The 21,224-nt window shown below is 32.5% G+C and overlaps 1 protein-coding gene across 1 annotated transcript; it reads right to left on the reverse strand.

Annotated features, from left to right (window-relative positions):
* Window positions 1-17,213: 17,213 nt before the first annotated feature.
* Window positions 17,214-20,387, reverse strand: LOC132059446 (receptor-like protein kinase FERONIA). Its single transcript, XM_059452067.1, has 2 exons — window positions 18,415-20,387; window positions 17,214-18,086 (listed from the first exon to the last, which is right to left on the reverse strand). The coding sequence occupies exons 1-2, from the start codon at window positions 20,312-20,314 to the stop codon at window positions 17,356-17,358; spliced, it is 2,631 nt and encodes an 876-aa protein (XP_059308050.1). The 5' UTR covers window positions 20,315-20,387; the 3' UTR covers window positions 17,214-17,355.
* Window positions 20,388-21,224: the final 837 nt, after the last annotated feature.

Consider the following 21,224-nt stretch of genomic DNA (forward strand, 5'->3'; position numbering starts at 1 on the left):
GTAAGTATTTAAAATAATTATTGTAACAAATTAAAATACTTATACCGATTATTATATAATTTTTCATTTTTTTCTTAGGATCCAAATTTCTCAGCCCAGCCCCGCCGCCCACTCGTAGAGCCCGCTTGGGAGACCGCTGAGGAGCCCTCTCAACAACCATCTCAAAAGTCATCTCAGGAGCCCGTCGACACATAAATTTGATTTTTTTACCAAAAGATAATGTATTAATTAAATCTAAATTAAAATTAATACTAATTGTTTATATGTTATTTCAAGTTCATCCTTCTGCGCCTGTGGACCCGTCTCCTGATGAGATGGGACCGTCTCCTAGGGCCGATAAGATTTCGACCGTACATAGCGCACGTAAACCCCGAAGAAGCATATTATGCATGCGCGGTACAAGGGAAGGAAAGTGATCATGACATAAAGCATCCTATTATTAAGAGGAAGCCGGGATGGAGATGATGCGAGGGGCGGTGGATCGCCCAGCCTAGCTAAGGTTACTAAAGAGCTCCCACACGTGTGGGACCTAAGGTTACTCTAAAGGCACCCCACATGGGACCCAATTATATCGTGTATATGTAAATAAATTATACATTTTATGTTAATATTATATTTTTTTTGGTATTATTTTTTTAATGATAATTAGATACCTTAGTCTTTATTATCGTTTATTAATAACTCGTGCGACGTCCTAAATTAATTATGAAAAAAATCTCGATATATTCGAAATAAAGTAATGATTTGACTAAATAATAAAACTCTTAAATCAAAACCTTATAAAATAAAACACTTAAACCTAAAGATAAAAAGTTTCCAAACAAAACTTACTTCGAGGCACTTTACAACCCCTAAAATGACGATCTAAACGTGTAGGTATACTTGACATATTGAGCCTATATTATTATTAGTTAAAAAAGATATCGTGCTCTATATAAAATATTGATATTAGGAAGTTTTAGGCCAGAATACGACTAATCTTTGGTCAAAGATGAAAAAAAAACATGAATTTCAAAACTTTGAAATTATATAAAGTGTGGGGAAAATAAAACGAACCCCTATTGTGCACAAAATTAATGCGCAATAGGACTTAATTGTAGCCGTCACAGTTAACTCCTATTGCGCACTAATTTTGTGTGCAAAAGGCACTTTTGTAATTATTATTTTTTTTGTGAGTTATTTTGGATCAAAATTTCACTTTTGGGGTCATTTAAATTGCGGACTCGTGCAAGGATCGGGAAATATTGCACTAAAAATTGGGACCATATATGTACCAAGGAAAATACAAAAAGAAAAAGAAAACAAAGAAATTAAAAAGGTGAGGAAAACTTGTTAATTGGGGTGTATATCTTTTCTTGTAGGCCATGCAGACGACTTCTCCTAATAAAACGATGCTGCCTTTCATTTTCATTTTCATTTTAATCGTCTTTTGTTATGTTCCGCTCAATAATTCCTCTGGAGCAGTAGGCCATATAGAGTATAGACATACGTGAAATGAATGGTTTTGGGTTATTTTCTTCGGAAATTTGGATGATTCTTTGTTAAATTTTGACCTGACTTTTCAACACTAGAAAAATGAGAAAAAATATCAAGTTTTTCATGTTTATTATCCAATGATATGAGATGTATGTTTATCTCTTAGGGCATAATTTTTTCTTTTGATAATTTTGTGGAAAAATTTGTGGATCCCTCCATGCTCATATTTGTATTATAGTACACGAGTAACGATACATCAAATAAGAATCCTGAATTTTAGGTAGGAAAAGAAATTTGCTTGTACAATAACTAATAATTCCATCCCTGTATTTGATTTGTTTTATTAACAGGACTGCGCTAGTCAAGTCTTTTTGTTTTTGCACTGTTCAGACAAAACAAGGACAGAACTTAAGTGTTTCAACAAGGTCAAGATCATTTGGGCCACTTAACATTCAGCGGTTATGGGCATGAAAAGCAATTTTTATACAGAAGCATTTTTGGTTACATATTTTATTTCTCCATTATACCCCACCCCACCCCCACCCTCACCCTACCACCGACCCCCACCATGCCACCATTGCCCCACCCTCCACCATCATCCCCTCGCCCCACTCTCTCTTCCATCCCACGGTTATTGATTAGAACTATACCACCAACCACCAAACCAATTTCACCCCCCACCCTTCTACCCCCACCCTTAAATACACTTAAACCCCTACCCAAACCCCCATATCCCACAAATCAAATAAAATAATAACCTATTTTATTCTTTACACGAGTTTTATTAATATATAGAAACTAATTTCTAATTAAGAGTTAAGATTTTATAAACTTACGGTTATTTAGTCATACAACAAACCAAACAATATAAATGTTATTCGATTTTTCGATTTATGACTATGAACCACGGGGAAACAACCATCCAGACTTAAGTGTTTCAACAAGTCAAAACATTAAAAAGTTGAAAAAGACATGTCTTTTTTTTGTTCAAACGATAACTTTTATTTATATTTGCCGGTTTGGTTCGGTTTGATTCGATTTTCGGTTTATGACTGGAACATACTTATTAGTAAAACATTAAAAAGTTGAAAAATATTTTCACGATAACTTTTATTTATATTAACATACATCATAATAATAGTACTCAAGTTATCCAAAGTTGCTAAACTATTATATTAAAGCTAAAACCTAACTTAGTAGTGGCTGCACCATTTTTGTCATCTTAATACACATACCACGAAAATAAAGTAGAGCATAGAGTTTTTAGTTGTTGATACAAACATACATATTAATTAAACATAAAGACTACCTAAAATTAAAATTAAAATATATGAAATAAAAAAACTTTGTGTAATGATTCCAAACTTTGGGGCAGTACTTGCATTTTACCCTCAATTCTCCCATTTTATTAAGAAAAACTTTTTGTAATGATCCCAAACTTCAGATGTTTTTCTATCATTATCCCTAAGGCTAGGATTTCGACTACAAGGAGTTGTTCTTTGCTGCTTTTTAGGAAGATTACCCAGGGAAGAAGTATTAGGGCATTATCATATGCTTGAGTCAAGCAGCAAATGCCGATGTTCCGAAGTATCTTCGATAGGAACCTCCAAATCTACAACCTCTGTCCTTTTCATATGAAAAATATTAGAAGTTTAGGACCCATTCAGACAAGACAAAAGAAAGGTATAAATCCGAAAAAAGAAAAGAAGAAACAACTTAAAATCAAATGGCTGACAAAGAAAGCCTAAAAATTTAAGTTAAAGACATTAGACTCTAACGTGAGCTTCTGTTAGTAGGTTTACACTTAACACTTAAAAGAGTTAAAAGACTTAAAGACATGGGCTTGGACATATTCTTAAAAACATGGGCCTTAAACAATCATGAAATAAGTAGGACTAAAAATCAAATTAATGATTAAAAGGTATAAAATATTTATAATTATTTATGAAAAACTAATATTATACATATAAATAATTATAACATTTATGTATATAATTTATCGGTTTGGTTCGGTTATTTTTTAATTGAACCATAACCAAACCAAATATTATTGATTTTTAAAATTTAAAACCAAACCAAACCAAACTGTGAACAGCCCTACTCACAAGCTATCACAGGAAACAATCCACAACAAGAAGCCCATTTACACTCATCCACAACACAAGTAATATACAATCCACCATATAGTATAAATGACACTTTGTATAGGATTCCTTTTGATTATTCTAGAAATACCACAGATGTATAGATTGGTTAGTTTGTTACATATTATTTTTATTTACATTTTTGGTCCTTCAGTCCCTAGTTAGAGTTGTGTAAATTTAGACATCATTTGTATACTTGGGACAGTGAAATATATGAGAGAAAAGCTTCCACAACTGCAATTTCCTTTACTCAATTTGCTTGAATTCTTTCACGGTATCAGAGCAGGTATAGTGGGAGCTACTCTTCAACAATTATACAGCAGAATTGGTAAAACTTGAGTGTTGACTCTCAAGTCTTTTCTGTTATTTATAATTTTCTATATGCCAAATCCGACGTTGACCGACATATCTTGTCATTAGTCATTTTATTTACTCTATTGTTCAAGTTTTGTACAAAAAGAAATTACTCCTTCCGTCCCAATTTATGTGATATAATTTTATTGAGCACGAAATTTAAGAAATAAAGAAAGAATTTTGAATATTGTGGTCTAAAATAAGCAAAGATATTTGTGTGATCATAGATCATCTTGTTAAGCATAAAATTTGAAGTTTAAAGATAAATTGTTGCCAAATAAGGAAATGTATTATTCTTTTTGGGACAGTTTAAAAAGGATAGTGTATCAAATAAATTGGGACAGAGGGAGTAGCATAATAGCTTGTTATCCCGATAGTATAAAATTTCTTTAATAAGTAGTACTCCTTTGTTGCAATTTTTGTGACAGTGTTTGAATTTCGAGAGTCAAACAAGTTATTTTTTACCTAATTTTTTCATATCTTTTATATATTTTGAATTATTAATTATTGTAACTTAATGTTTACTTAGTTTTCAAATATGTAAATTTTATTTCAGAAAATTAAAAGATTCCATGTCCAAATGTGTGCTCAAAATTAAGAAGTTAGAATCTAAAAAAGCAAAAAAGTATCACATAAGTTAATTGCATGCAGAGGTAGTACTATATAACTAAATTCTAGTACATATATAGTTTACCTGTATATTATATCTGGTAGTGGCTCTGCTATTACTAAACCCCTTTCTAGTTCCTCATAGTATGAGAAGTTCAGAATTATTAATTCGTTCTCTGATCATCCTCATTTCCAGAAAAAGGACTTGAATCATTTCTCTTACCTTCATTCAATACATAAGATCCTTAGCGAGCTGTTCAACTACTTCTTTAAGTTCCTAAAAGGAACATACAGATTTTAATTCAAGTAATAGGATTTTCCTACAGTTCAAGCGATTGATCAAGTAATATGGAGTTCTTCCTGAACCTCGAAGTTGTCTCAGTTTGTCTTTTTACCTAAATAATAATATTCCATGTAGCAACTGTTGAGAATATAATTAAGTAAATAAAGTGAGCTCTCTCTAACAACTTAAACTTTTAGATGATGGTCACACACTTCAATATGGTATCAGAACAGACCACTCATTATCGAAAAGAATTTCCACGTGCTTGGCCATGAAAAAAGAATCAGACCCACACGTGAGGAGACATATTGAAAATATAATTAAGTCAATAAAGTGTGCTCTCTCTCTAACAACTTACGCTTCTTGACGAGACTTCAATAGCAACTACATTTATTAAAAAAAAAAAAAAAAAAATAGCAACTACATCCTTAATGAATGAACCAGAAGGCAAGAGCTCTGTTTAGTCTTTGTCTCTGTTTGTTTTCTTTTGCCTTTTGTCCTTCCAAGAACCTTCATTTCGTTGTTGCGAAATAAGAGTTACGCTTGATGTTAAGATTGGTTGAAATTATGCACCTAGAAAAGAAAAGACTATACCAATTAGTAAAGATATTCTCAAGTCCATAAAAGCCATTAGTCACAACTCTTCTTAGAATTATTCCACTTGTTAACATCCTATGGAAAAATCCAAACTCGGTACTCTCTAGTTTTCTTTCTTTTCATTTAATTTAATCATCGTGGAGGTCTATTCTTACAGCATCCCACAAGATGTACAAGATGTATATATGGCTCAAATTTCTTGCAATTTCTGGGGGCAAAAATTAATTTGGTCTATACTCAAGTTGCATTTTTGGATTGTAGTAGCTGTAGAATAATGTAACCATGATTCCTTGAGTCTTTTGCCACCTTTGATTTTTTTTTTTTTTTTTTTTTTTTTTTTTTTGCCTGGTGATGTTACTAGGTGATTCAAGCAAATATCTTTTAGATGCATTTAATTAGTAGTTAGCTTATTTGGTCTATGGTTTAAAAACTAGTTTATGTTCAACACATAATCAGATTATTTGCTGTTCTATTTCAGACTTTTGGTTGTTTAGGGGTAATAAAGAGGTTATGTTTCTGTCATAAAAAAGATAAGATACTAATAACACGGTATTAGGCCAAAACAAGCACCGTTGCTCATGACATTTGATGCTCCTTATTGGCACACTATATTTCTGGTTTTCTATGATTATTTCTGAGTTTTACATTAGAGACACTCAACGGTTAGTCATTGCTCAATAGTTAAGCCAATTCCTCTTTAAGATCTGCTTGTACTACCTATTTTGTTCAATTGCTCACAATTCATGTCCATCGTGAAAATCATCCTAGTTTATCAAAATATGCATAAACTATTCTCTCCTTTTTGGCAAATAAAATTTACGCACATCCTGACAACAACTTAAACAATAAACTAGAACCAATTAAATTAATTGCGAAACATACAAGAACCTTGTCTTTTATACCAAAAAAATAAATATATATATATATATATATATATATATATATCTACCATATTAGAAGAGTGGGTTGGATCGTCATCCACCCACTCTTCTCATATAGTTTAAAAAAAAAAAAATTAAGGTGGGGCCCACTCTTCTACAATAGTATAAATAAAAAAAAATTAAGGTGGGGTCCAAGTGAACAATTAGGAGACAATTGCAAAAAAAAAAAAAGAATATTTAAATAATGATAATAAGTTCAGCAAATGGTAAAGGTACGCTTAGAGGAAATTTAAAGAAGAGAAATTCATGAAAAAAGAAATAACGATTTAAATTGAAGACAAAAACCGCTAAAGAAGTCATAAAACCAATTGATTTAAAACTTATACCTTTGGGTACAAGTTTAGACACATACGTCTCACACAAATAATGAGGAATAACATCAACAAGACGAATTATAAACGGTCAAGAAACGTATACACATATTTTCTTAAAATGCTAAAGTTGGTCTATACTTAAAAATTTAAGACTACAACAAATGCTAACACATGAAAGCGCTTTTCAGTGTTGTTGAGTAGAAAGAGATGATGGCATGAAACTCAGCAGGAGAAGGTGTATTTTAAATATTTCAATTGGAGAACCAAACCAGGAAAGTCATATATGGGAGAAGCGGACTAAGTAAAATAATTCATTGATATTTTCAATTAATTGAATTATAATACTTTCTATAATAAAAATTTCATAATTATATTACTAAAAGGTACTCTCTCTATCCTAATTTATGTGACATAACATTGTTATGTAAAAGTTTAAAAAAAAGAAAGGAAAGATCTTTGAAACTTGTGAGGTAAAACAAGTCATAGATATTTGTGTGGATTTAAATCATTTCATTAAAGGTACAAGGGGAAGTTTCAAGTTAAATGATTTCTAAACATAAAAATATATCATTCTTTTTAAGACAGACTAAAAAAAAAAAAGGTATGGTACTATTTTTTGTGTTGGGCCCGTGCTAGCACGGGCTTTCATCATCTAGTATATACTATATAAGCGGCAATCAAGAAATTTTGTCGTCCTCACAATACCAATTGATCCTATGAAGCTCCTCCATGTGGATGTCACTTTTAACTTTTGTATTCTCATTTTTTTCCCTCATTCATTTTCTTAAGACAATCCACGTAGGCCTTTTTAATTGGTGTAACCTTGAGGATTTTTCTTATCTTTTATTTCATCCGTCTCAATTTATGTAGCTCCCTTTCCTTTTTAGTCTGTCCTAAAAAAAGTTACCTTTTTATAATTAAAAACAACTTAACTTTAAAATTTTCTTTTTGCCTTAATGAAATGATTTACAGTACACACAAGTGTCTAACGTTTGTTTTAGACCACAAATTTTAACAGTTTTCCTTTATTTTTTAAACTTTGTGTCAAGTCAAACGGTGTCATATAAATTGGGACGGAGGGAATATTAGAAACACATTTATTTCAATTATCATTTTGAAGAAGTTATAACTATCTTGAATTTTAGTGATTGTATGATGTCATATTGTATTCGTGTTGAATCAGTGCGATTCTCATGTAATTGATTTTTTTCCTAACTAATTTTTTTAAACTGTATAAGAAGATTTTGTGAACAATTTTATCCATCACCTTTGAACGATCTATGATGTATTACAAATGCTAAAAGTAAAAGTTATTAATTGATGGCATATAGTGTTGAAAATGAAGGTACTATTATCAATTAACACAATTTTTTTTTTTAAATCTCTTATTTGGTCAAATAAGAATGAATATTTTTTAGCACAAAAAATATACATGAAGAATTAAAATAATTATTGAGGTTCATTTTATGGATTTATTTTTCCCTTAATTTTGTTTAAAATTAAGCTTAAATTGCCACATTTAACTAGCATAAAACCTTGTCACACAAAATTATGAGTGAAACTAAAACTTAATAAATACCAAAATAATTATTTCCATTTATACTAAAAAAAATTATCTACACACAAATTCATAAAAATGCTAATATTTTTCAATTTATGATCCTCACCGAATCGTAATTATTTTCATACTTTAAATCATGTTACTTCATAGAATATTGAATTTTTGCGTTCCTTTGTATCATTAAATCTCCTTCCAAACTTCCTCATAAATAATTTTTTCTTTAAAAAGATATTCAATTTTGTGACTAAGAAACATAATTTTAAAGACTTATCAACAAAAAATGATGAATGTACCATTAGATTAAATTAATTATGCAGTAGAAAAATGTGACACAAGTTATATTTTCTTAATTAAAATTACTATTTTTATATCATGAGCCCGGGCCTCAATGCAACTAGTTACTACTATATAGAAGCATGGGTTAAACCCATGCTTCGTCATCAGTCATCATTTAAAAAAAAAAAAATCAGGTGAGCCCCATACTAAAAAACAAAGAATATTAAAAAAAAAAAAAAAAGGAAAAAAATGTGGACCCCACCATCTCCAAACTCATGTAAAAAAAAAGCGGACCCCATATTAAAAAAATCAAGCAATATTAAAAAAAATGGACCCCATATTAAAAAAACAAGCAATGTCAAAAAAAAAAAAAAAAGTACACCCCATATTAAAAAATCAAACAATATTCATGTAATTCCAAAGTATCCCCATTAAGTCAATAATGGTGGATTCATTGCCACATGCGTATCAACCCATTAGTGAGAGCAAATGAAATTATTGTACAGTAAAAAATATGGACCCCATATTATTGCTTTTCTTCAAAAGGTTAAGTAGTCAAACCATACAATTTCCTTTCTTTTCTTATATTAGCCTGAGATCTAATCTAGATATTTAAATGTTGTATTTGCTATTCCGCCATGTCATTTATGTGTTATGTTTACTAAAATAAATATACTTAAAATATTTATATTTTAAAATAAGATAGAATTTAATTACTTTTTCATTTTTTTCCTTACTCTAATAAATGTGAAAAGAGATTAATGTCGTAAAAGAAAAAATAATATTAAATAGAGATTAAATAATTAATAAGGTAAATTAGTCAAAATATAATTTTAATTGACGTTTTCTTAAAAAACCGTGCAAAAGACAACATGACAAGTAAATTGAGCTAAACCAATTACCAGAAATTAAAAAATAGTAGTTTTTCATTTAAATAGAAAATCAAATTTCTACTTTGTTTCATTTTAAGCATGTAAAATTAATTTAATAATTTGAATTAGAATTATCCAAATCAAAATTTGATAAAAAATAATAAGTATTGTTTAGGTCCAATCTACATACATTAACAATAGAATATTTTACACCTTTAAATTAATCGAATTAAAATTCAAAGTATCAATTGATGCTTAAATATTGCTATTATTTTATCTCAAAGAGAGGAAAATAGTTTCCTCTTAAACAAGTCTTCTCTTTTAAAAAGTATTAATAAATTCTTGCCAACTTTGTATTCGTAGCAAGCACTAATATAATAAAGTTTTGGATACGAAGCACAAACTACAATGTTATATTAATCATGTTATATATATATATATATATATAAAGTGCAAACTTATGTATGTTTATTAGCAATATAAAATATATATATATTATCACTACCCAAACACAACTACATATATATAGATACACTATAATCCAAAATGTTGGGCCCGTGCCGTGCTACACCATCTAGTATATATATAAGGACGAATGGAACAAAAACAGAAGAATGGAAACAACTCTCACCTTCAACACGAATAAAAAGAAACTTCGAAAGAAAGAGATGACAATTGATGCTTGCTGAAGAAAGATAGAAGTTCTTGTACACAAAAAAATACTTGTAGAAGAAACAAAACAAGGAGATGCTAAGGTTTTTATTGAGCTGCTTTAATAACTTGAATGACTATTTAAGTAATTAACTCACACTCTAGCTACCACTGCTAGGATAGTGTCTTTCTTTCGATATTACTCAAATCATTTATGGCTTCAGGGCAGAGCTATGTAAGTTGCCAACATTATAGTAGCAATAAGGGGCACAAGTAATATATATATGCCTAGAGGCCCAAGGTGTTGGAAAACTTACGGAAAATACTTGATCACGAAAATTTATAGGAAACTATTAATACTTGATCACGAACCTTGTCGGAAAATACTTGATCACGAACCTTGTAGGAAATTCTTAAAAGCTTGAGGCATGTCAATTAATGTTGGGCTAAACGGTCCAAAGATACTCTTAACATGATGTGATATTGTCCGTTTTGGGCCAAGCCTGCACGGTTTTCCCCAAAAGGCCTCACATCATTAAGAGTATCCAACAACTTATAAGTAGCTCTTTTTTTTTCCAGCTACCAATGTGGTACTTTGTTCGCACACCTAATAATCTCCCTCTCGAACTAAGTTCCACGTGGCTCATTACCATAATTCACGGGTCAGAGATTCAATAAGTCTGTGTGCCACCCACATTGTCAGAGTTTTTACGATCACCAAAGCCCAAAGGCTATGTATGTGTCTTCAAAGCTACGGGTAAAAGTCGTAAACCGGCCCATAGACGGGCAAAGGCACTAAGTCAGGCCCCACGCCACACTCCGCCATCTTCATACTTGTCCCGCCAAACCATTAGCTCTGATACCAGTTGTTGGGCTAGACGGCCCAAAGATACTCTTAACATGATGTGATATTGTCCGCTTTGAGCCAAGCCGACACGGTTTTCCCAAAGGCCTCACATCATTAAGAGTATCCAACAACTTATACGTAGCTTCTTTTTTTTTTCAGCTACCAATGTGGTACTTTGTTCGCACACCCAATAATTAAGACACTGTCCTTAAGGATATTTCACCCGGTATGGGTGTATCTCCCAGGATTCCACAAGCCCTTCTAGTACAAAACTAGGAGCAAGAATCTAACAAAGATTTTACAAGAAATAAAACCCAACATACTATAGTATGTTAAAAGAATTTAAATATATCCCTGTACTATCGAAAAAGAGTCAAATATACCCAGAATTTAAATATATCCCTGTACTATCGAAAAAGAGTCAAATATACCCTTCGTTATACTTTGGGTTCAAATATACCCCTTCAGTGTTAAAGTTGACCCAATCCTACATGGCATTATTATTTTAATAAAATAAATATTATGTGGCATGCCACCTCACTTACAAACCCAATTTTACCCCTCCCCTCCCTATCTTCTTCAACCCCACCTCCCCCTCTACTACTACCATCCTTATGCCCACCACCATTGATTAAATATACCAAGGACTGAAGAAGACCTTCCATTCTTAAGTCATTGAAAATTCAAATGCACAACATTAATGCTAAAGTCTTGGCTTTGAATCAATTGGATTTTGACTTGTTGTCCCTCTATCAATTTATAATGCATTTGACATCTCTTCCATTGCTATTGTTTATTATTTTTTCGGCATGATGAATGATGTGTACAGGGGAAAAGATTCAATCTTTTTCAGAAACAGAAACACCCCAAAAAAGTAAAAATTACAAGAAATGTAAAAAAACCCATCATCTACAGGGCAAAAGATGCAATCTTTTTCAGTTCCTGAATAGCCAAAAGCACATGTGAATACAGATGTGTGAAAACTTAGAACCCCACATCCAAATTTTCACTTTAACTGCCAATAATTACAAAAAAATGGTACTCAAGATCTCAAAAAACTCACCTTTGAGCTGCTAAATTTTAACCCACAGTATATGTTTTATCTCAATCTATTCATAGAGAGCCAATCTTTTTCGATTGATTTTATTAAGGACAAAGCTTGACATGATTATAAAAAAGATCTTAATATTAGTATATTTATGACTTCCTTTTATTATAGTACTATTTTTAACGGTGATATGGACTTTTGATTTGATTAATCTGATTGTCATTCTTTAGTATTTAATTAACCAGGGCATAAGGAAGGTAGTAGTAAGGGGAGGTGGGGTGGAAGTAAATAGAGAGGAGAGGGGTAAAATTGAGTTTGTAAGTGAGGTGACATACCACATAATAATTATTTTATTAAAATAATAATGCCATGTAGGATTGGGGTTAACTTTAATTGTGGAGGAGTATATTTGAACCCAAAGTATAACGGTAGGGGTATATTTGGACCCAAAATATAATGAAGGGTATATTTAGCCCTTTTTCGATAGTACAGGGACATATTTGGCCCTTTTCCGATTTATCTTTTTGTATTTCTCCCAAGGAAAAGGACTAGAATTTATATATAGGCAACACAAGTCATTTACACAAAAATCTGAGATGCCCAACGTTTATAAGAATAAAATAATGACCATAGATAGGCTAATAAAAGTATAATGACCATAAAAAGAAGTAAATGTCAATGAAACGAATGACAAGAGTCTGTTACAAAATGGAGACAACCGTTGGAAGATTAAATGATTAGCATATCAATGACCCCCATTAATATTATCTTAATGGAATGAACTTAGACATTCTTTTTGAGATACCATATTTACAACAATCCCCCATATATCTCAAAAAGAATTTATTATGGAATATAATAGGAAAAGAAGTTTTGATGGGTTTTCACATATCTCAAAAGGAAATGTGGGAGAACGAATATTTCTTGGGTTTCCACATATGAGTACAATGCATCGAATCTGGTGTCGCTTAGACTATGAACCTGACCTAGATAAAACAAGATTATACTTACAGAACAAATGGTGAAGTGTAAAACTTCTATGAACCAAGAATTCTTTTGTAAGCCCATTGTCTTATTTTATCACATCATACTCGCACAATCTTTGTCGTTATCGCGGTTTTGCGCTAAGAGGCCATGCGCATGTCCTGTTATTCATGAGTGCTTTAGAAATCCGTCACAATTTCATAGGAGCGGCACCACTCCACACTCATATAGGTTCACCCATCAAGTGTATTTTGCAGAGCAATACACCACCTATAAAGGATATGGTAATGGATTAAGAGTTTATAGCTCAACCTCACTTTGCCTTGCAGATTTGCACTATATATTCACACACCATAGGAAGAAACATAATTTTATAGTGCACTTTTGATCAACTAATGACTAGTTATTACCCATATAAACCTAATTCATGGGATCTCCATAATCACATAGGTTGAGTTACCATCATTGTTAATCTTCTCAAATTGACAAAAGTCTCATTCCCCTCGATGTTTCTTTTAGTCTTGTGAATCGGCCAAATTCACCTCAGACATCACATAATTCATAGTTTCATCTTTTAGCAGCTGCTTTATCACATTATGTTGACACAAACAATATTGACTTTGTTCAATATAAATACGTGCTAAGTAGTTTCTTAACCACTCAGCCTCGTAAACAACCAACTCCAAAGCCTCAATTCAGACATCACTATCTATATAGTAATTATGCTTTGTTTGGCTGATTTATATGTTATTTCACCCCCACAAAAGGTGAACACATAGTTTCTAGTGGACTTTGTCTCATCTGAATAAAAAATCCAGGTATCACCATTGTATCTCTCTAATACAATGGAAAATCCATTTAATACAATGATTCATGGTCAAATATTATTTCAAAAATAGAATTGATCTCATCATCAATAGCTTCTTTCCAAAACTTTATTTTCAAAAACATTTTGAATAATCAGACCAAGTAAAATATTATCTATTTTTAAATTAAATTCTCTCAAGATAACTCTCGTAAGACACCATAACCCCCACGTTTTCAAAAATTTTAAGATAAGGGAATAATATTTTTCATAACTCATAATAAGAATAATCAATTTCTCATAAGACTCATCTTATAGATAACAAGCTAATAGTATAGCTTCACCCAAAATATTATATTCAACTAATAATAACATTATGTCATTATCAACTAATATTTAAGAAAGTAACATTTTTATCAAAAATGAAATGAATAAATCTTACTAAGAGATCTCTTAAAGAAGTAGAATATGTACAGTTGATATGACACAATAAGTGGGAAAAAAAATAAGTGCATATACTAGCATTTATAACATTATTATTTTTTAATATTATAAGCACACACAGATGCACCATGATTGCAAACTCGTTGCTCATAATTAGATTATTATTTATGCAACCTTATCATACTCAAATAAAACCTTCACTCCATTTTTTCTTTCTTTCCAAATATGAGTTTAAGAAGAACTTTTCCTTTTCAAGGACTACTCAAGTTCTTAAATCACAAAGATAAATAAATTATTCTTCTTCTTCAATTAGGGTCTAAACCACAAAATTATTTGTTAGCACAAAGATGCTTAGTAGCACCAAAATCGTCTAACGCCCAATGTCTCACATTAATCACAAGATTCACTTGAGAAATGTCCACAACAATTATATCATCCGCTTGCTCAAATTTATTTTCGCTTAGTGGGATTATCATTTCTTTGAATCTTCTACTACATTGAGGTGTATGATGGCTTAGTTTGCCACACTCAAAATATCTTTTCAAGAATTTCACCACAATAGCTGCATATTAAAACATATGCTTCCACTTTCAACTCAACACCTCAAATGTAAATTATTCACAAATACTCGAACAATCTGAAACTTATTGGGAGCTACCTAAAATAATACTACAACAACATAAATTCATACCAAAAAGAGATCGTCCAATAAAAACTTTTTGCAAGAATCAAATAAATCCTCAAAAGGGTCTTTAAGAATTTTCTCACTCATTATGAATCCACTCGCAGAAAAGACTTCATTACAATTCATTGAAAAATTCTTATGCATCAACTGAAGCAGCCGATTGATACAAACATAAGTTGGCACTCAAAAAATACTGTAATAATTAATCTAAGTCAACAAAAAATTAAACTTTCAGTGGACTGCACTATTTGCATAAACACGGAGGACATCATTTTCTAAAATAGTTCAAATGAACATTTTTGCACTACTTATAATATCACTGATCATCATAAGACAAACTAGAATTCATAATGGTAACTATATCTCCAGACTTGTTACTTGTATGCTCCAACTTTTGTTATTTGTTCATAATGTAATACCAAAAATAATGCATGATAAGGAAAAGTATCAATACTTGAATTAACGTCCAATACTAAACACATTATTTGACAATAACATATGTTCAGAAGTTTTATCACATACCTCTACCGTCTTTGAAAAGAATGAGTGAAAAATCTTTATACCTTTCGATGGAATTAGAACAGTGACTTGGACATCGTCAAATTGATTCTCCGTAAAATTATAGTGTAAATATCCTTAAGATTGTTGGAAATCTTACGGAAAATACTTGATCACGAAAACTTGTAGGAAACTATTAATACTTGATCACGAACCTTGTCGGAAAATACTTTGATCATGAACCTTGCAGGAAATTCTTGAAAGTTTGAGGCATGTCAATTAAGACACTGTCCTTAAGGATATTTCACCCGGTATGGGTGTATCCCCAGGATTCAACAAGCCCTTTTAGTACAAAACTAGGAGCAAGAATCTAACAAAGATTTTACAAGAAATAAAACCCAGCACACTATAATATGTGAAAAGAATTTATCTTTTTGTATTTCTCCCAAGGAAAAGGACTAGAATATATATATAGGCAACACAAGTCATCTACACAAAAATCTGAGATGCCCAACGTCTATAAGAATAAAATAATGACCATAAATAGGCTAATAAAAGTTTAATGACCATAAAAAGAAGTAAATGTCAATGAAATGAATGACAAGAGTCTGTTACAAAATGGAGACAACCGTTGGAAGATTAAATGATTAGCATATCAATGACCCTCATTAATATTATCTTAATGGAATGAACTTAGACATCCTTTTGAGATACATTTGAGATATCATATTTACAACACAAGGAAGCTGTCATCATGAAGCAAGTAAATTACTGTGGCAACCAATTCCTAGTTGTAGTGATATGCTATTCAACTACCTCAATTAAATGGTTATCTGATTGGAGGACTGAAAAATCAATGATCCAAGAGTTGACCTCGTCAAAGGAGGACAGAGAAATTAGGTGCAAAGATTGGGAATTATTGCACTAAGAATTGGGACCATATATGTATCCAGGAAAATACAAGAAGAAGAAGAAAACAAAGAAATAAAAAAGGTGAGGAAAACTTGTTAATTGGGGTGCCTATCTTTTCTTGTAGGCCATGCAAACGACTTCTCCGATCCTAATAAAACGATGCTGCCTTTCATTTTCATTTTCATAGTCTTTTGTTATGTTCCGCTCAATAATTCCTAAGGAGCAGTAGGCCACCTAGAGTATAGACATACGTGAAATGAAAGGCTTTCGGTTATTTTCTTTGGAATTTGGAAGATTCTTCGTTAACTTTTAAAATTTGACCTGACTTTTCAACACTAACAGAAAAATGAGGAAAAATATCTACTTTTGCATGTTTATTATCCAATGATATGAGATGTATGTTTATCTCTTAGGATATTAATTTTTTCTTTTGATAATTTTGTGGAAAAGGTTGTGGATCCCTCCATATTCATATTTGTATTATAGCATACGAGTAACAACACATCGAATAAGAATTCCGAATTTCAGGTAGGAAAAGAAATTTGCTTGTACAGTAATTAATAATTCCATCCCTTTATTTAATTTGTTTTATTATCAAGACTGCTAGCTAGTCAAGTCTTTTGGTTTTTGCACTGTTAAGACGCAAGTGAAATAGGAAGAAAAGTAAGCAACTCATTTACTACTGGGCCATGCAATAGCAACCTTTTCTTGTCTCTCATGCGTTTTCATCTTCTTTCTTTTTCTTGGTGTGATTTGTTTTCTTCTGCTTAAAAATCTTTTCCGGAGGGCAGTATGTTATATCCTCTAATTAGATACTTCGAATTAAATTCTCCTAACCACCTAAATTTTTATGTCGACACTAGATAGTCGTTCATGCAATAATGGAACTTTATTAGTCTATCTAGAAAAAGGTAATAAATCTTTTTTTTTAAGCTATATACTTCTGAATATCTGCTACAATTCATCGACATTAATAAAGACATAAATTCAAGAAAGGAAAAAAAGAGAACATAGAAGAGCTAATGTGTAACTTATCATACTAGTTGTAACAATCTCATCTACCCGATGGATTCATGATCTCAGAGAAAATAGTGTCGCTCTTCAATTTGTCATCACTACTGGTCATGGATGTACCACTGCTTGTCGATTTTCCTCCAACTCCATATGAACATGAAAACGTCTCTCCTTCATCTGTAGATATATTGGTATGACCATTCAGAATCAAGGGGAAAGACGGGCTAGTCGGGTAACTGTTGCCTTCCACTTCGTGACCTCTATTATTTGCCGCGTCTTGAAGCTTTAATGCAAATTCTAAACTCCATACAACATCACCCATTGATGGCCTTTGGACTCCTTGATCCCTCAAGCAACTATATGCTACTTCTGCAAACTTGTTCAAGCACTCTGGGGCTATTTGTCCTTCCAAACTTGGATCAATTATCTGCTCAAGATTTCCCTTTTTACAGCACCTACAAGCCCAATCAGCCAAATTCACTTGCCCTTTTGGCATGTTAGGAATTATTGCTGGCCTACCGCACAACACTTCGAATAACACCACTCCGAAAGAATACACATCAGATTTTTCTGTTAATTGTTGTCGCTTGTAGTATTCAGGATCAACGTACCCAAAACTTCCTTTCACGGCAGTGCTAACATGAGTTTTTTCTGTCCCACCAAGTGGACCGATTTTGGATAATCCAAAATCTGACACCTTAGCAACCCATTTCTCGTCCAATAAAATGTTGGTTGACTTGACATCTCGATGAATAATCGTATGCTTTGTGCCTGTGAAATTAATTTAACGATCATGAATTTTTTCTACTATAGATAACAATAAATTCATAATTATCATTATAACAGAAATCGCTAAATATACCCTTTATAATAACAATGTCACAAGACAATTTTTGTCACATTAAAGTGACATATACAAATTATAACAACAAAGTCACTAACTTTACCTGCTATTAACGATGAAACCAACTCATCAAGGTGACTTTACTGTTTAAGCGTGTAAAGTTCAGTTACTTCAATATCGTTAAAAAAATATCTTTACAAATTTAGTGTTATAGCGTATAAAGTTTAGTGACTATGAGTGAGATTAACCATATACCTGTATGGAGATAATACAATCCTTTTGCTGCGCCAATGCAGATCTCAAGACGTTTCCTCCATGGAAGTGGAACATTATCAGTTTTGTACAAGTGATCACGAAGAGTTCCATGAGCCATGTAGTCATACACTAAGATCATCTCAGTGTTATCATCACAATAACCAATTAAGGACACCAGATGCAAATGCCTTAGCTTTGATAACATATGAATCTCTGTTTCGAATTCACGTACTCCTTGCTTTGATGAAGGATTCAATCTCTTGACTGCAACTATGGTTGCACCGTTGTCTATGTACCCTTTGTAAACATTACCAAAACCTCCATGGCCAATCAGAAAATTGTCATCAAAATTACCTGTTGCAGTTTTTATCTCGTCCAGTAAAAAGTGTCGGCACAAATCGGATGGTAGTGATGATGAGACTGAGCCGCCAGTCCTTTGTGTGGACTCTGATGTTGTTGATAAAGGGACCCATGATGACTTCGTAACACTTCCGGTATCTTTTGCACTGCTTTTCCGTCGGCAGAGAATGAAGAAACACAGAATTGAAAACATAACAATTCCACTAATAACACCTGCAATGATAAAAGCAACGATATGCCATGATTTCTCTTTTTTTTTGTTTGGGGGTGAATTAGTAGGAACTGCTAAGGGCAATTCAGGATTTGGCACGAATAGATTTCCATTTGAGTCGCTCAACCTGAAAATTTCTAAGCCATTTAAGATAGCATTATCATACACATCATTCAGATCCTTGTTAGGACGCAAATTAAGTGTCACGTCTTTCTTCTTTCGTCCTCCATCTAGGTTTACATTAACCACGTAGTCTTTGAAAACCGGGATTCTCCAGCCACCACTCCACTGTATTACATCAGCTGCTCGCTCTGCCAGTTGGTTTCCAATGGATATGTCGAAAACCCGCTCATTAATTTTCGTAACTTCCAGCTGTATCTCACAGAAATGGAACCTGAAAAGATAGTAAAATCCAGGATCTAGTGGGAATATCCAATCCAGGCTTTGGCTGTCATTGGCCATGGTTCTGGAGGATGTGTAAACACTGGTTGGTGCAACATAAGCCGGAGTTGCAGGAGTGTAAGTGATGTTGACATCCAAATGAGGAGTTTGAAAGCCCAATCCAACTACAAATTCGTCATCTGAAGCCCATACACGATACATCCCTGTATCCTCTGTGCTAGCAACCAATTGGCCTCCCACGTTAAGCCTGTACAACTTTTCAAGAACAGTGTTATTATCAATGTAATAATTAGGATTAGATATCTGCCCCGCCAGTTTGACGTCTCCATGGATGTAAAGATCAGTTGGCATGGAAAGTATCTCAATCCCATTAACAAAAGCATAAGAATTTGGTGAAGGAGAAAAAGTGATTTTTAAAAACTGAGTTTCATCAACATTGATGACATATTCTTTTTGAAGTGCTTTACTAGAGTCGGTACTTGCAGAGACTGTGAGGAAGGCACTAAAGTTACTCAAGAGGGTAAAATTATTAGCAGTGACAGAGAAAAAAGATTTAGATTTGTCGAAGCCAGGGTAATCGGCGGGGTAAAAATAGAGACGGAGGAATTTGGGGCCAGGGGAGACAGGGAAAGTGTAGGTGAAGGGAGATTTTATAATACGGGCGCCAGTCATATAAGGAACTCTGTTGACTGAAGGGTCTTGTTCGGAAGGTTTGGATGTTGTGGAGATGGTTGAAGAATTCCAAGGTAAGACTTTTGGGTAGTGGTTATCAGTATCCCATCGACGGTTATCAGTTTCGTCGGTGGTGGCTGTTGGAGCACCACAGTTGAGCAAGAAATAGACTGTGGCGTTGTATGGTGACGTGGCAGATATGGTGGTCGTTATGAGATGTAAGAGGAGAAAGGAAATTAGAGCAATGGTTCCCATGGTGGTGTTGTTATGAAAGAATGGTGAGTTTGTGTAAGGAGATGAACAAACAATTATACAGAACAATTGCAAAGACTTGAGTGTTGACTCTCAAGTCATATCCCCTTTTTTTAATTTTCTGTGGTTCATATGCCGACGTTGACCGAGACTTCTTCGTAAGTCCTTGGTAGTTTCTTTTTTTTTTTTTTGCTTCAATACTAAAAGGAAGCTCTTTGAATCGCAAATCACAGAACTTGGAATATTATCAACAGAATTATAGGACTAATTAAATACAAAAGATATAAATTATTTCAAACATCGAACAAAACAGAGATATTTTCAAGTCCATAAAAAGCCATTAGTCACCACCTTTCATGTTTATTGCAGCACACCCTTCGTCCCAAAATTACAGTCCACTTTAGCTAAAGATATTGTCTCAAATTAATTGTCATTTCAAAAATTTAAAACTAAAATTGATAGTTATTTTCAACTAATATCCTTAATGGCACAATATTTAAGAAGAAGAAACCAATCTCCTTTTATTAAAATAAAAATATAAACTATACTATGTATTCATTTATTTATTTTAATGATGTGAAAAAAGCTAAAGCTAATGGTTAAAACGGAAAAGGAGGAAGCAGTTAATATCCTAACACCCACTGTTTCGTTTCTCACTTGGTCTCGAATCTGTTGTTTTCTTCCTTTCCTTTTAACCATCGTGATTCGTGGAAGGTCTATTCTTACAGTATTAATGACGTGTGGGACCAAAAATAAGTTTGGCCTACACTCAAGTTGCACTCTTGGATTGTAGTAGGTGTATAATCTTGAATCTTCTTCCTTTGATTTTTATGTTTTGGTATATATATATATATATCCTTATATATATATATATATATTTATTAACACTGGTGATGCTACTAGGTGATACAAA

Source organism: Lycium ferocissimum, chromosome 6 (assembly GCF_029784015.1).
Source record: "Lycium ferocissimum isolate CSIRO_LF1 chromosome 6, AGI_CSIRO_Lferr_CH_V1, whole genome shotgun sequence".
NCBI lineage: Eukaryota > Viridiplantae > Streptophyta > Magnoliopsida > Solanales > Solanaceae > Lycium > Lycium ferocissimum.